The 15,799-nt window shown below is 39.1% G+C and overlaps 2 protein-coding genes and 1 pseudogene across 2 annotated transcripts; 2 read left to right on the top strand and 1 right to left on the bottom strand.

The window, feature by feature from the left end:
* Positions 1–2,057: 2,057 nt before the first annotated feature.
* Positions 2,058–3,470, bottom strand: LOC141812829 (uncharacterized). Its single transcript, XM_074700787.1, has 2 exons — positions 2,706–3,470; positions 2,058–2,439 (listed from the first exon to the last, which is right to left on the bottom strand). Exons 1-2 carry the CDS (start codon positions 3,397–3,399, stop codon positions 2,378–2,380), a joined length of 756 nt encoding a protein of 251 aa, XP_074556888.1. The 5' UTR covers positions 3,400–3,470; the 3' UTR covers positions 2,058–2,377.
* A 4,722-nt stretch (positions 3,471–8,192) lies between these two features.
* LOC141813628 (pathogenesis-related protein 1A-like) lies at positions 8,193–8,777 on the top strand. Its single transcript, XM_074701584.1, has one exon. The coding sequence runs from the start codon at positions 8,213–8,215 to the stop codon at positions 8,705–8,707; it is 495 nt and encodes a 164-aa protein (XP_074557685.1). The 5' UTR covers positions 8,193–8,212; the 3' UTR covers positions 8,708–8,777.
* A 2,157-nt stretch (positions 8,778–10,934) lies between these two features.
* LOC141812979 (vacuolar sorting protein 18-like) lies at positions 10,935–14,208 on the top strand (annotated as a pseudogene).
* The last annotated feature ends 1,591 nt before the right edge of the window (positions 14,209–15,799 follow it).

The raw sequence follows: 15,799 nt of genomic DNA, 5'->3' as shown, positions 1-15,799 counted from the left end.
GTCGGTCAGTGGGATCACCTGCCCAATCAGCATCAGAGTAACCAGTGAGTACCAATGATGAATCAGCAGAGAAGTGAAGACCATGTAGGAGAGTGCCCTTAACATAGCGGAGAATACGTAATACAGCAGAGTGATGAGCTGTACAGGGACTAGTCATGAACTGACTAACGATGTGAACTGCATGAGCTATGTCAGGACGAGTGACTGTCAAATATATCAGGGAGCCCACTAACTGGCGATAGAGCGTGGGGTCCTCAAGAGGGGCACCATCGAGAGGAGTGAAACGACAGTCTGCCTCAAGTGGAGTCGAGGCAGTCTTGCTATCAGTCAGGCCAGCACGGGAGATGAGGTCAGAAGCATACTTTGCCTGGGACAAGTAGATACCATCTACCGTGTCGGAAATCTCAAGACCTAGAAAGTAACGCAGCTTACCAAGACTCTTCATATCAAAATGCTGATGAAGATAGGTCTGCAAATCAGATATTCCAGAAGCATCGTCTCCAGTGATCACCATATCATCAACATATAATAATAGAATAATAATCCCGGATGAGGAGCGACGAATGAATAAAGCAGAGTCATAGGGAGAGGCGGTAAACCCATACTGAATAAGTGCTGAGCTGAACTTGGCGAACCAAGCTCGTGGTGCCTGCTTCAGACCATAAAGAGCACGACGTAGCTTACATACCTTCCCCGAAATGTCTGAACCCGGCGGCGGACTCATATAAACCTCCTCAGAAAGATCTCCATGAAGAAAAGCATTCTTCACATCCAACTGGTGAAGAGACCATCGACGAGCAGCAGCAATAGCCAAAAGACAACGTAGAGAAGTCAAACGTGCAACAGGAGCAAATGTCTCTTCATAGTCAATGCCATACTCCTGTAAGAAACCTCTGGCCACGAGACGAGCTTTGTAGCGCTCAACAGATCCATCAGAATTTGTTTTGATCTTGTAAACCCATTTGCAGTTAATAGGTTTCTTGCCAGGTGGTAGATCAACGATATCCCAAGTCCCAGTCTTCTCAAGAGCCTGCAGTTCCTCAGACATAGCCTCACGCCACAATGGATCACAGTTTGCCTCACGAAAGGTCCTAGGCTCATGGTTAGATAGAATGGCAGAGAAACAATGGTAATCAAGGAGATGAGAAGGAGGACGACTTACACGGGTTGAACGTCGACCAGTGGCAGCAGGGACTTGAGATACTTGTTCAGGAGACGCAGATGAGTCAGCTTGAGGTGACGGGGAAGCATCGACAGTGTCAACAGGAATCTGTGTGAGCTCGGGACCTGCAGAAGAAGGAGATGGATCCAAAACAAAGAAAGGGGAATCAGTTGGTGACGGGGAAGCATCGACAGTGTCAACAGGAATCTGTGTGAGCTCGAAGAAGAAGGAGATGGATCCAAAACAAAGAAAGGGGAATCAGTCTGAAAAGGAATGGTAAACTTGGACTCAGAAGAGAACATCTTATGTTCCCAAAAGGTGACATGACGAGAAATACGAATTCGATTTGACACAGGATCCCAACAACGATAGCCCTTATGTTCTACCCCATATCCCAACAAACAACACAGACGATTCTGAGGCTCCAATTTGTTTCGTTCATGTGGGGGAAGGTGGACGAAACTGACACAGCCAAACGGACGAAGAATGGAGTAATCTGGTGGCTGACCAAAGAGCTTCTCGTAAGGAATGGCATCCTGAAGTATAGAAGAAGGCATCCGGTTGATTGTATAGACAGCAGTAAGGGCAGCTTCTCCCCAAAATCGATCAGGACACGAAGCAGAAAGGAGCATGGCACGAACAGTATCTAGAATGTGCCTATGTTTACGTTCAGCCCTACCATTTTGTTGTGAAGTGTAAGGACATGAACGCTGAACAACAGTGCCCTGGGCAGAAAGAAAATTGAGAAAGGTAGAATCATTATATTCCAAAGCATTGTCAGTGCGAAGTACTTTAATAGGACATGAGAATTGTGTTTGAATCATTTTTGCAAAAGTGGAGTAAGTAGCGGCAAGTTCAGAACGATTTTTCAAAAAATAAATCCAAGTAAATCGGGAATAATCATCAATAAAGATTACAAAATATCTATAATCTTTAAATGTACCAACAGGAGAGGGCCCCCAAATATCTGAGTGAACTAGGGAAAAAGGTTTATCAGCAATAGAATGATTATTTGAGAAAGAAAGTGCTGGCTGTTTGCCAAGCTTGCAATGTACACAATCAAAAGATTCAAATTTAATAGAACCAAAAAAGCCTTTAGCAGCAAGAGATCGGAGGCTATGTGATGAAGCATGCCCAAGTCTGAGATGCCACTGATAGATGGAAGAAGGAGAAACGACAGCAGAGATAGAAGGAAAAGGTCGAAGAGAGCAAAGCTCAAACAGGCGACCCGTCTTGCGCCCCGTCCCTAGAATCTGGCCCGTCTGCGAATCCTGAACCTGTACACCAGAAGACGTGAAAATAACAGTAAGTCCCTGCTCAACCAACTGACCAATAGAAACAAGGTTTAATGTTAAATGGGGAATGTAGTAGACATCTTGGAGAGATGGTGAAGTGGCATGACCAGTGTGTGTGATGTGCATGGAGGCACCATTTGCAGTGTGAATGGGAGGCGAGGTGGTGAGAGGTTTTAGAGAATGTAACAGATTAATGTTAGAAGTCATATGGTTGCAACAAGCAGAATCTAAGAACCATTGTTGGTTACCTGATGTGGTGGCTAATGAAGGATTGGCAGATAAAACCTGAGTGAGTAGTTTATGGATATCCATAAGGGTGGGAGTAGTGGACTGAGGCGACTGCAAAACATTTGTGACGGCGGCCATGGAGGAGGAAGATCCAGCTGTAGAAGATGTGCGACCCAGTTTTGGGCAGTTCTGACGAACATGACCCTTTTGGTGACAATAACGACACTCAATGTTGGGGCAATGAGTGTAAGCATGATCAGCATTCGGACAACGGCGACATCTAGCAGACTTATCCGATCGAGCATCCTTGCGAGCATCCTTGCGAGGAAACGTGGGCACAGATGATGGAACAGCCAGAGCAGAATCAGTAGTAGGAGACCGAAGCATGGCAAAGCGAGTAGCCTCAAAAGAGATCTCCTTCATAGCTATATCTAACGAAGGAAGTGGATCACGATGGAGCAATGATCCACGAACAGATTCGTACTCAGGGCCGAGCTTCATCAGTAGCTGAATGACCCTAAGTTGTTCCTCATCAATGTTGGCCTCATCAATGCGATCCCAAAGTGACTGGATAGTAGAGAAGAAATCATCTATGGATTGTCCTGACTCATGTTTCAGTGCATATAGTGAACTCAACAACTGATAGTGGTGCATGCCTCCGGTAGCCTGGAAACGATTCTCCAGATAATCCCAGGCCTTCTTGGCGGTATCCATTCGCCGGAGCTGGATCTGGATATTCCTAGATGATGTGTTTCGAATCCAGGTAAGGATAGTATGATTCTTACTATCCCAGTCATCAATAGCCATACGATAATCATCAATTTCCTTTGTAGTAGGCGGAGTAGTGGGAGTTCCAACAGGTCGCACTGGCACCGTGAAGTCACCAGTGACATATCTCCACAGCTTCTTACCAATTAGAAAACTCTTCATAGATTCGGACCACAAATCATAATTGTCTCCTGACAATATAACAGTAATACCAGATGCTTCCACACGATCCATATTGAGAGAAGCCACCAGAGAAAAAAAAACTCTTTCGCGATAAAATTCTCTGCTCTTTGCTTTTCTCCTTTGTTTGTATCTTGACTGCAATTAATTCAAGCTTGCAAAAGAGCCTTTCTGTCACTATCACCTTTCTGTCACTATCAAAAGAAGCTTGCAAAAGAAGCCCTGTTTTGCTTTGCAGTTTGATAAAACCAAGGCCTGCCCTCTGGAGCTTGGTTCGAGGAGGAGAAGCTACAAACGCGGTGGCCGGCTTCCCCTTCTACACGTCGCGGTCGGCTTCCTCTTCGTGAGGAGCGGCAGCCTCTCTGGCGGCTTGAGGCAGCAGGGGCGACAACGAGCGGCGTCGGCGGTTGCTCCTCGCAGCGACGGCGTCGTGCGGCAGAGATTGGTAGCAGGGGCGACAACGGGCGGCGTCGGCGGTTGCTCCTCGCAGCGACGGCGTTGTGCGGCAGAGATCGGAGGGGCGACAACGAGCGGCGGCGGCTGAGAACTTCTGCCTCAGCGGCGGCGGCCAGGAAAAACAAGGGCGTGATCGGGAGGAAGAAAGGAACGCGCGCGATCGAGAGAAAGAAAGAAACGCGTGACTTTCCTATGCGGCAGCGGCACCGAGAGTACCATGTCAGAATAATTTTATTATCTGAATTGAGAACTAATAATACAGGATATAGCCATATATATAGGTAATATTTCCTAGACCGGGTCACATAGACCGGGCAATATAATATTAATAATCTATATTAATATTCTAACAAACGTTTTACTTATAATTTCAAAGTTTATTGTTTTGTTATTTTTTTATAAAAATAAAAATATTAATTATTAAAATAAAAATATTCTACTCTCGTAAATTAATTTTTAGAGTATATATACCTTATGTTTTACAAATCATTCTCAATTATTTTTTTTTCTTTTATTAACTATTGACTATCAATTATTCATTGAATTTATGGATAGGTTTTAAATATTATTTTATATACATGCGTCTGAATTTTATGAAACATCACCACGCTTATAAAAGTTAGTGAGGCTTCAAATATCACTTGATTATACGCGTCTATTAGAATTGATACCCTATGCATTTCAATGCTAATCTTCTAGTACCATTTGATTTCTGATGTTTCTTTTATCTCCTTAGTCATCCATTTGTAAGGTAAGCAGTCTTAATTTAGTTCCCATAGCTTTAGTTAGGTATTGACAGTATGCCCCCTCCTTTATCATTCATATTATTTTGTTATTATAAGTCATATATATATATATAAAGTTCCGTTTGTTAGTTAGAAAAACCAAAACGATAAGAATATCTCATACCAAATTTTTGTCATGGCGTGTCAATTTCTCTGACGCATTGGAATTTGTTTTTGTTTATACGCAAACAGGCAAGTCACCTCCCTTCTCCGTGTGGAAAATAATTATCCTCCTTGACTAATGCTATAAATTATGATATTTTTTTCCTCAGGTTTTTGATAAAAAAATAAGATGGACTGCTTAGATAATGAAAATTCAAATTTAAAATAAAACACACTACATACGATACGATGAATTTAAAAAATTTATGGTGTTGAACTGTTCATCATGATTTATTTATATTTTTTTAATTTATGAATGATCAATAAAAATTTTTTATTAGATTGAATCAGTTATCTCTATGATTAATCGGGACCTTGCAACCAGCCAACTTGCCGACCAAGGCCGTGTTAAAATCGATGGAATCAAAATATCTCCACAATGGTATGATATTGTCCACTTTGGGCCTAAGCCCTCATGGCTTTGTTCTTAGGCTCTCCCCAAAAGGCCTCATACCAAGGGAGATACTTTTCATCCTTTTAACTCCATGATCTTTTTCATGTGTTTTAGATGTAGGACTATGTTTGCACCTTTGCAACCCAACAATCCCCTCCTCAAACAAAGGACCATAGGCCCCGCCCCTAACGTCATTTTGATGTCTAAATTCTCGACCCACCAGGACTTTTTGCCCCTCGGTCCACCCGACCTACTAGGACTTCCCACCTAGCCGCAGCTAGAACTTTTTGTCCCTCGGTCTACCCGACCTACTAGGACTTCCCATCTAGTCGCAACTAGGACTTTTTGCCCCTCGGTCCACTCGACCTACTAGGACTTCTCACCTGATGTCTGGTCCTCTTGATTCAGACACGGGAGCACCCACTTCCTTTGTTTAAGGTTTAAACCACATGGTTAGATCTGGATCATGGCTCATCCGGTATTACTCATCGGTGAAGAGCGGTCTCGCTCTGATACCACTTGTTAAAACCGATGGAATCAAAATATTTCCACAATGGTATGATATTGTCCACTTTGGACCTAAGCCCTCATGATTTTGTTCTTGAGCTCTCCCCAAAAGGTCTCGTACCAATGTAGATACTTTCCATCCTTTTAACCCCATGATCTTTTTCATGTGTTTTATATGTGGGACTATGTTTGCACCCTTGCAACCCAACAGGCTGAGGCCGGGCCTCACCTGACTAAGCTAGTCGGGCCTCATCTTGGGACCAATCATAACTCACCGTCAGGCGAGCTCAACTTAGTTGACACCGGGCTAGAGAGAGGAGGGAAGGGAGATGCTTATCAAAGATCAGAGAGGGTGTGCATATCTTGCCAAAGATCGAAGACGGTTCGAGCATTAGAGAACGAAAGGGTTCTAGCATCGGAGATCGCCCAAGAAGAAGAAGAAGAAACGGGAGAAGAAATAGAGGGAAAGAAAAATTAGGGTACAAACTCCTAAATTTGCAAAATATAACAATGGAAATTAGTTTCGTCATTAAATAACGACAAAAGTTATTTTTATCGTTAATTAGCGATATAATATAACTTCCGTGGCTAATTAGCAATATAATATAACTTCTATAGTTAATTAGTGATAGATAATTATTTTTGTCGCTAATTCTGTAACTAAAACACAGTGCGGAAAAAAAAGGGCAAGAAGCCCTAAAATCATGAAATTTAACGACCAAAATAAAGAGCAGATCAGCGAAAGTTATTTCCGTGGCAAAAAATCTACCGCGATCCAGAGAAAGAGCAGATCGCGTTGAGAATGATAGAAATGAGGGAAGAATGGTAGTTCAGGTTGAGCACGGAATTTTGTATATCTGTTAGATATATATCAATATCTTTAATGTTATTTATCAATAAATAACCATATTCGTTAACATAGTAATTTAGTCACATCACCAAGTCACCTAGCTACTTCACTAAGAACAATAAAATAGGACAACAATAATTATATTTTATAATTTAATTTTCTAATTTTTTGAGAGATAAATTATTAATTAAAATTTCAAAATTAAATTAAAATAAAAAGATAGAAGTATATCTAATTACTCAATTCAAAACCCTTAAAAAAAACAAAATTGAAGAAATAAGAACAATAAAGTAGAACAACAATAGAAAGAATCATGCTCCCATCTTCAACTCATCGTCATCCGTGAAGCATAGAAAACAAATAAATAAAAAACACATGTACAAAATGACAAAAAACTCATTACAATTCTTTAAAAAATCAAAAAATTTATAATTGTAAATATATTTAAATAAAAGCTAAATTTAATATCTATTGAGGAAGTGAAAGGGTAGATATCTAATTCATTATTATTCAAAATAATAAAATCTTCCATTTCGATCGGACACAATGCGTACGGATAAATGCATCAGCATTTGAACTTAATCAAGTAATTAGGAGCATAATAGCATCAATCGGATCAGCATGACAACGTTAAGTGTGATTTCTCTTCTCTAATCTCTCAACGAGCGACAGAAGCATAGAGAGGAGGAGTTGGAAAAGGAGAAGAGGGAGATCTCGAAATAAATTAACAATTTTCTTTTGTATTGTATGAATAAAAAAATTTTAATTATATTTTTATCGATCAGATGAGAAAGCGTCATCAATGAAGAAGAAATGTAACGAGAAAATGATAGGATTGAGAGATAATGAAAAAGAATAGATTAAATTTTATAAAATTATATACATAATTAAAAATAAATTTAAAATATTAAATAACCCGAAGCTTTGATTTAAAAAAAATATGATCATGCAAATCTTTATCACATAGTTCTATTTTATTCTCTTAAAAAATATATACATAAAAATATATTCAATATATTAAAAATAATGAACTCGATAAAAATTGATGGCCTAAGCATAAGCCTAAATGGCCTATGCCGGTCCTGTCACCAAATCACCTACTTCACTAATTCCATGCCCAACGTTGGTTACTAATCTAATTAATTTCATTTTTCTATATGTCCAAAATAATATTAACACTGACCATCTGTGTTTCACGTAGGATAAATTTGGCATCGATCCGACAAAATTGTCTTTGACAAATTAAATCTAAAGAGCATATTCCTCATTTTTTTTCGTTGTGGAATTTTCATAGACTGATAATTTTTATCAACTTTATTCTACCTAAAAAATTGGAATTTTACGCCACCGAAGTTATATAAATTCCAGCACTCTCTTGAATCGATCACCAGTGAATTATCGATTACCAATTAATTGAAATTAATTATGAGGTCATCGTTGATGCTGGCGTTGCTCTGCGCCGCCGCCGTGGCTCTGGCGACGGCGCCGACGACGACGGTGGCGCAGAACTCGCCGCAGGACTTCGTGGACGCCCACAACTCGGCGCGCGCGGCGGTGGGGGTGGGGCCTGTGTCGTGGGACGACACGGTGGCGGCGTACGCCCAGAGCTACGCGGAGCAGCGGATTGGCGACTGCCAGCTGGTGCACTCCGGCGGGCCCTACGGCGAGAACCTCTGCGGGGGGACGAGCGCCGATTTCACGGCGGCGGACGCGGTGGGCGTGTGGGTGGGCGAGCAGCAGTACTACGACTACGACAGCAACAGCTGCGCCGCCGGGCAGGTGTGCGGGCACTACACTCAGGTGGTGTGGCGGTCGTCGACGGCGATCGGGTGCGCCCGCGTGCAGTGCAACAGCGGCGGCATCTTCATCATCTGCAACTACAATCCCCCCGGCAACTTCGCCGACCAAAGACCCTATTAATCACCAGAGTTTTATAATAAGGCCTAGAAATTATAGTATTTTCTGGCCATTAAATGCTATATTTGATCAAATAAAAACACGCATGGTTCGTGACATAGTTTACACTTTATTGTAATAAAAGTTAGAATTTGCTATCTCAACTGTCTCATGCGATTGACCTCATATTTAATCTAGATTCGATCCTTATCTATTATAGTAATATCTGTCTCGCAGTAACCAATTCAATCCTACTCCAGGGCAAAAAAAAAACTAATAAATAAAAAAAATCATATGGTTTGGTAATGGTAATAGATTAATCAGAGATTAATACTTGAACAATGAAATGAGAAGAACATCAAATTATGAAGTTTTCAATACTATAACTGATCAAATAATTAAAAACATGCATGGGTAAAGAACTCATGATCTAACGTTTTACTTATAATTTCAAAGTTTATTGTTTTGTTATATAATATATATATATATATATATATTAAAAAATAAAAATATTCTACTCTCGTAAATTAATTTTTAGAGTATATATACTTTATGTTTTACAAATCATTCTCAATTATTTTTTTTCTTTTATTAACTAATGACTATCCATTATTCATTGAATTTATGGATAGATTTTAAATATTATTTTATATACATGCATCTGAATTTTATGAAACACCACGTTTATAAAAGTTAGTGAGGCTTCAAATATCTCTTGATTATACGCGTCTATTATAATTGATACCCTATGCATTTCAATGCTAATCTTCTAGTACGATTTCTCATGTTTCTTTTATCTCCTTAGTCATCCATTTGTAAGCACTCTTAATTTAGTTCCCATAGCTTTAGATAGACATATCTATCGATTATTTTATACGTCGTCATATTTAATTTATATGTATAGACACTATGCATGCCCCCTTCTTTATCATCATTCGTATTATTTTGTTATTATTAGTCATATATAGTTCCGTTTGTTAGCTAGACAAATCAAAACAATAAGCGGCTATATATATATATATATATAAACTCGTGTTTTAATTAAGCGCTGAACTTTCTGTTTATTTAAATTTGCATGAATACCATTTTTTTTTTGTTGTGCAAAATTAAACAACATCTTCTTTAGGATTATAGAAAATAGTATGGCATAAACTCTATATCGATCAAAGATTTAACCCCTTTAGCAGGCTTTTATTGATCTTCTATTTCAAGGATACAATCCACATGTTACTCCCTTTTATGTAATAAATGACTCTGTAATCCATATATTTTTATTAAAAGCCATGTTCTTCCTCCGTTAAGCTTTGTTTCTTGGTACTATTTGATCAAAACATTGGCAAAGTTAAGGAAAATAAAATTATATATGAATAGCTACACTATCATAAGCACAGACCAAATCCAATACAATATTAATGAACAATAGTACGACCGAATGAATTGAAACAATTTGTGCATAAACCAAATGAGAATTAAAAATTATTAATAACACTAATACTTATCAACCTCCAACAATTCACAAGACAGTCTAGTCACCGAGTACTGCTACTTGGTCTGATATATCTATATCTACAAAATAATTATTATAATACATACACATTCGAAATAATAATCAAATCGTTAGTGAGATATACATATAACAAAGTAAATAATTTTAATTTGTTCTGAATTAATTCACAATAATACTAATATTCATTCATCGTTACAATCTAAATTATCAATATTTTAACATTTTGAGAATCTTCTTCACTAGACTCGGTTAAATAAATTTTTAAGTCCAATAAATAATATTTATTATAATGTTGGTTGCATTATAATAATGAAAGGGTTCTACTATTCTATAAAATTTAATAATGAAAGGATTGATCAGGTTGTATGGGGAGGCCGAGCTCGTGGTCGACGAGTTATTCTAAACATCTACTTTGGTATCATGCACTAAAAATCATACATCAATCATATAATTCAAATTCAACAAAAAAAAACTCTATAACATCATTACAATCATCTAATGTCAATACAAATGATAGAAAAAAACAACAAAGTGATATATAGTATGAATGATAGAAAAAAATATATCACTTACAATATAAATGGAAGAACAAACATGGAGTCTTGGAACAACATCTCTCAGACAACTACAAAGAAAGGAGTTGCATATTAAAACAAACACAAGTACACTATGTCTTACAAATCCTAAACCTTACAATCCTATCCAACAAGCACAAATGACACGCTCAGGCCATGCTCGACCACGATGAGCTCGGCTTGGCCTGGCCTGACGCCACCAAGCTCGATTAGGCCTGCACAGACGCTAACGAACTCAGCCAAGCCTAAACAAACTCCGACGAGCTCGGCCAGGTCGAGCTCGGCCAGCGAGCTCGGCCAGGTCGAGCTTGGCCTCGACGAATCTGACCTCGACGCTGACGAGCTCAGCCAGGCCAACCCTTATGCTGGCGGCTCGCCAAAGGCCAGGCTCGACCCTAGCAAGCTCAGCCAGGCCAACCCTGACGTCAATGAACTCAGCAGGTCGAGCCCGAACATACCAAGCTCGGCCAGGCTAGGCCCGACACTAACCAAGTCGCCTGCCCATCTCAAGGCCGACGAGCAAGCCCAGGCCAAGCCCGATGTTGGTAATCGACGAGAGACTTCCCGGCCCTGAACCCTAAACCTAAATTAAACCAATGAGGGATCGAGAGACTTATCGGTCAGGAAGCGATGAGAATCGAGAATGCCGCTGGAGAGTCGGGAATGTCGAAGAGTTGGGAACGCAAGGGAGTTGGAAATGCTGGAGTCGAGTAGGGAGTAGGGAGTCGGGAGCGCGATTGGAACTTGTGTGCGCGAGAGGAAAAGAATTGGGTTGAAACTCTAAAAATCATGATTTTACTAACAAAAATTATTTTATATTGCTAATTTAGCGACGAAAATTATTTTCTGTCACTAATTAGCGATGAAAAATAACTTCTGTCGCCAATATTGATATAACAACGGAAAATAAACTTCCATCGCTAATTTGGAGACAAAAATTATTTTCTGTCGCTTAATTACAAAATAGCGACGGAAGTTAAATTTCGCCGCTAAATTAGTGATGGATATTAATTAATATCTGTTGCTAAATTAGCGATGAAAAATAAGTTTCATCGCTAATTTTGTCGCTATTTTTGGATTTTGTTGTAGTGTGGCATGAGGCGAGAAAAGTCCAGGTGGATCGCGGTTAATCGAATATTTGGTGATCGGAAAACTAATGAGGAGTTAGCAAGAGAAAAGTCTAAATGTGTCACGGTTGACCATATACTTGATGATCAAAAATTCAACATAGAGTCAACATGAGAAGAGAAGTCTCTATAGGTTAATTTAACCAAATGTTAGGCAATGATGAAGTCTGGACGGGTCAAGATTTTTTATTTAATGATATTTTTGATAGTGCCGTTTATTTTTCTATCTCCTGGTATTTTTCTGAATCAATAAGTTTTAGAAGATTATTTTTAGTGTTCACAGTAAAACCAACAGAATCAATATTACTCGTAGAATAATCGTTATTTTGTCCTGTGTCAATTGATATCAGAGCTCTTAGATCTCATGGATGATCGTTATGATCATGATTGTGGTTGTGATAGGCAAGTTTCGACTAAGGAAGTCTCGCATCATGATCATAACACTCGAGATGAGATAATTCAAGATCTACATAAACAAATCACAAAGTTATCCTAGCGTTTAGAGGCATAATATTGTAAAGGTCATAAGTTCCTTTATTCCTCTCGAAGCATAAGTTTAGTTTCAAGGGATTCTGTATTAACCGTCCTGCCACCTACAACTTCGAGAGAATGTCGGCTCTGTAACGCCTCTGCGTCTCCCCTTCCTTCCACGATAATAAAGACCACTATAAAGATGCAGACCTCGACAACATTAAATACGACCAGTCCTACTTTTCTAATCATTCGATCACAGGAGACGGTAGAGACGCTGACAAGATTGAAATATTCGATGATCTAGCTAGTTTATAACGATAATGAAGTAGGTGAAGTTGTCGATGAAATTGATGACAAGGTGTTGCAGGTTTTGAGTAACAATTTCCCTAACGAATCACGAATGTGTCATTGAAGAAAAGGTTGAAGAGAAAGAACCTTCATCCTTAGGTTCTGTTCAAGACAAGAAGAACAGAAGTTGAAAAACTGTCTGTTGAGGACTCGGTGGAATGAGAGGATATTGAGATGGCGGTCTCTGTTCTTGAAATCGTCACCTCATCTCCGTCCAACGACCTCCAGATTGCCACCGCTCTCAAAGATCTCACCGAAATACACTCATCCCATGGATCCTCTCTCAATACTGACGAGGAGACGGGGAGGCCGCAGGGAGTCACGGTGCAGAAGTTGGGTGACAAAGGCAGGGGCAAAGGTGACCCGTATCGAGTTTCTGGCGGTGGTTCAGATGCGTCGGTGCTGGCCTCTGGAGGCGGTAAGGAGAGGGGAGGGATCCCTAGGATATCGGAGGAGCTTCGAGATGCGCTTTCCGCCGTCCAACAGACTTTTGTGGTGTCTAACTCTACAAAACCCGACCATCCCATTATGTTCGCCAACAATCGGATTCTTCAACATTGCCGGTTATCTTGCCAAAGAAGTCATTGGCCGAAACTGCCGCTTCTTGCAAGGTTCTGGAGCTGATCCATTAGAGATTGAAAAAAAAATAAGGGAAGCACTGTCAGCTGGTACAAATCATTATGGTCGTATATTGAATTACAAGGAGTAATATGTAAAGTTGTTGTTTGAGCTGACTGAGCTTCAGCTTCCAGAGGCTATGATGGGTTTGCAAATGGAAACAACTTCTGCAGATCGTGCAGTACATTTTAAGGAACTTCCTGGCGGAATACCCAATAGTGAGCTGCATGTCTTTATCAAGCAACGAAGAGATAAACATTTTGCCTGGCTTTCTGGTGCTGGAATTTATCATGGTGACTTAAACTTTGGTGCACAACATAGTTCAGTCAATGGAGATGCGAACTTTGTTGAAAACAAGGGGTCTTTTGGACTACTCAACATTGGGAGAAGCCAAGAAATCAAGATCTTTTGCAGTTTCAGAATTTCACTTCTTGGTTTTGATTGAGAACAAGGTCCAGGTTATCAACAGAATTAGCCAACATATGATCGAGGAACTAAAATTTGAACATCCACCAGAATCATCGAAAGGAATCATTGGATTATGTAGTGATGCATTTGATGAAAATTCTAATTTTCAGGTTTCTGCTCATGATGAAAGTCGAGATATGTGGCAAGTATACCAAGAGATGAAGGAATATGCTATTGTTTCAGCTTAATTATTGCCGAACTCTAATCCAGAGGGATCAGGCATATCTTGCTCAGGCTGATGCTGCTTTTTCCTCGAGAGATTATCACCGAGCAACTTCTTTTTATGCGAAGGTGAATTACATCAAATCCTTTGAAGAGATCAGCTTGAAGTTTGTCATGGCAGATGAGTTGGATTTGCTACCGACAATTTTGCTACGAAAACTTGATACTCTGACTAAGGATGATTAAGTGCCTAATCACAATTATCTCTATGTGGGCTGTAGAGCTGTACTTAGACAAGATAAATTGGCAAAAGCAGATGAATTCAAGGACAAGAGCAGTATTCACGATGTCATTCTCATCAATGAATCGACGAAGATTCTTAAACTCCAACAGTTGTTAGTAGATTTTATCGATTTGATGTTTGATGATCTTTCTTCTAAGCAACCACCCGACATTACTTTAAACTCGAGGATGAATTTTTTTTAAATATGGGACGACTAAAGCAAATGAATTCAAAGACAAGAGCAGTATTTTTGATAATTTGTATTTTTAATAATTTTTAAAATTTTTAGTATTTAGAGTAATTTTGAAATTTTTTATCTTTTTATATTTGAGGATTTTAAGTCTGTTTAGGATTTTTAGGATTTTGAATTTGTTAAGAATTTTCCTTCCTATGAGGATTTCTTTTCTTTTTTCTTTACAAGTTAGGATTTTGGATTTATATAAGCATCTTATTAGTTGAAGTTAGAGGAGAAGAAATTTTTGGTTTAATAATATTTTTGACAGTGTCATTTATTTTTCTATCTCCTGGTATTTTTTTGAATCAATAAGTTTTAGAAGATTATTTTCGGCATTCACAGTCGAACCAACGGAATAAATATTTCTCATAGGATAATCACTATCCAGTCCGACGTCAGATATTAGGTAAGATGCAAATTCAGTCTCAAAAAAGTTGAAATTAGAGTTAGTAATCGATTGACATGACATAACAATCAATTGACAAACCCTAAACTTGAAATTTCAGGCTTGTTGGTGACCAATCAATTGGAGCAATTGATTGATATCAAGAAATCGATTGCTTGATTGTGGTTAGCAAACAAAAGGTTTTGGAATCTATTGGTCAGCTCCACTAGGAGCTTCCAATCGATTGGTCAAGTAAAATAGTCGCGTTTTGTAGGTTTAAATAGTCGGATCTAACATGACAATCAATTGAGGAGTAAGACTAATCGATTGGTTGGTAGAAATCAACCTGAAGAATAACCTTTAAAAGAGGATTTCGAGGCAAATAATTAAGTTGTGCCGATTCTTGGGGTTTTGGAGTAAAGTGTTGTTGCATTTCTAGACCTACAAGAGGCATTTCCAAGCAATAGGAAAGCATTCAAAGCAAGTTCCTCATTGTAAAGTTGTTTTTAATTTCATTTACTTTTGTATTTATTTTTCTTGTTGTGTTCTTGTCAGAGCTTATTGTAAGAGGCTTCTCCACCTCCGAAAAATATCCAAAAAAGAAAAGTTCATAGTGAAGGGAGATTGTCAGGAGTAGGGCCTTGGATTAGTTGTCTCAAGGAGGCGAATACCAAGTAAAACTAAGGTGTTGTACATATGACGTCGATTTTGATTCAAGTTTCCGTTGCGCATGTAAACGATGAGTACAAGATCAAGACTAGAAACGATTAGAGCTATTCATGACCCTCCTCTAGCTCGCATGGGTCCTAACACTAATCGTATGTGAAAGTTTCGAAGACATAACCATTTCGCATAAACAAATTCGGTGTGAACAATATTTTGCTATAGTAACACTCGATTGACGAACAATATTAATCGAGTGCTACAATATTTT

Source organism: Curcuma longa, chromosome 20 (genome assembly GCF_044706935.1).
Source record: "Curcuma longa cultivar G26 ecotype Majalengka, Jawa Barat chromosome 20, ITB_CL_G26_1.1, whole genome shotgun sequence".
NCBI classification, from domain to species: Eukaryota; Viridiplantae; Streptophyta; class Magnoliopsida; order Zingiberales; family Zingiberaceae; genus Curcuma; species Curcuma longa.
The sequence above is the reverse complement of the archived record's forward strand: the minus strand, read 5'-3'. Positions and strand labels throughout refer to the sequence as shown.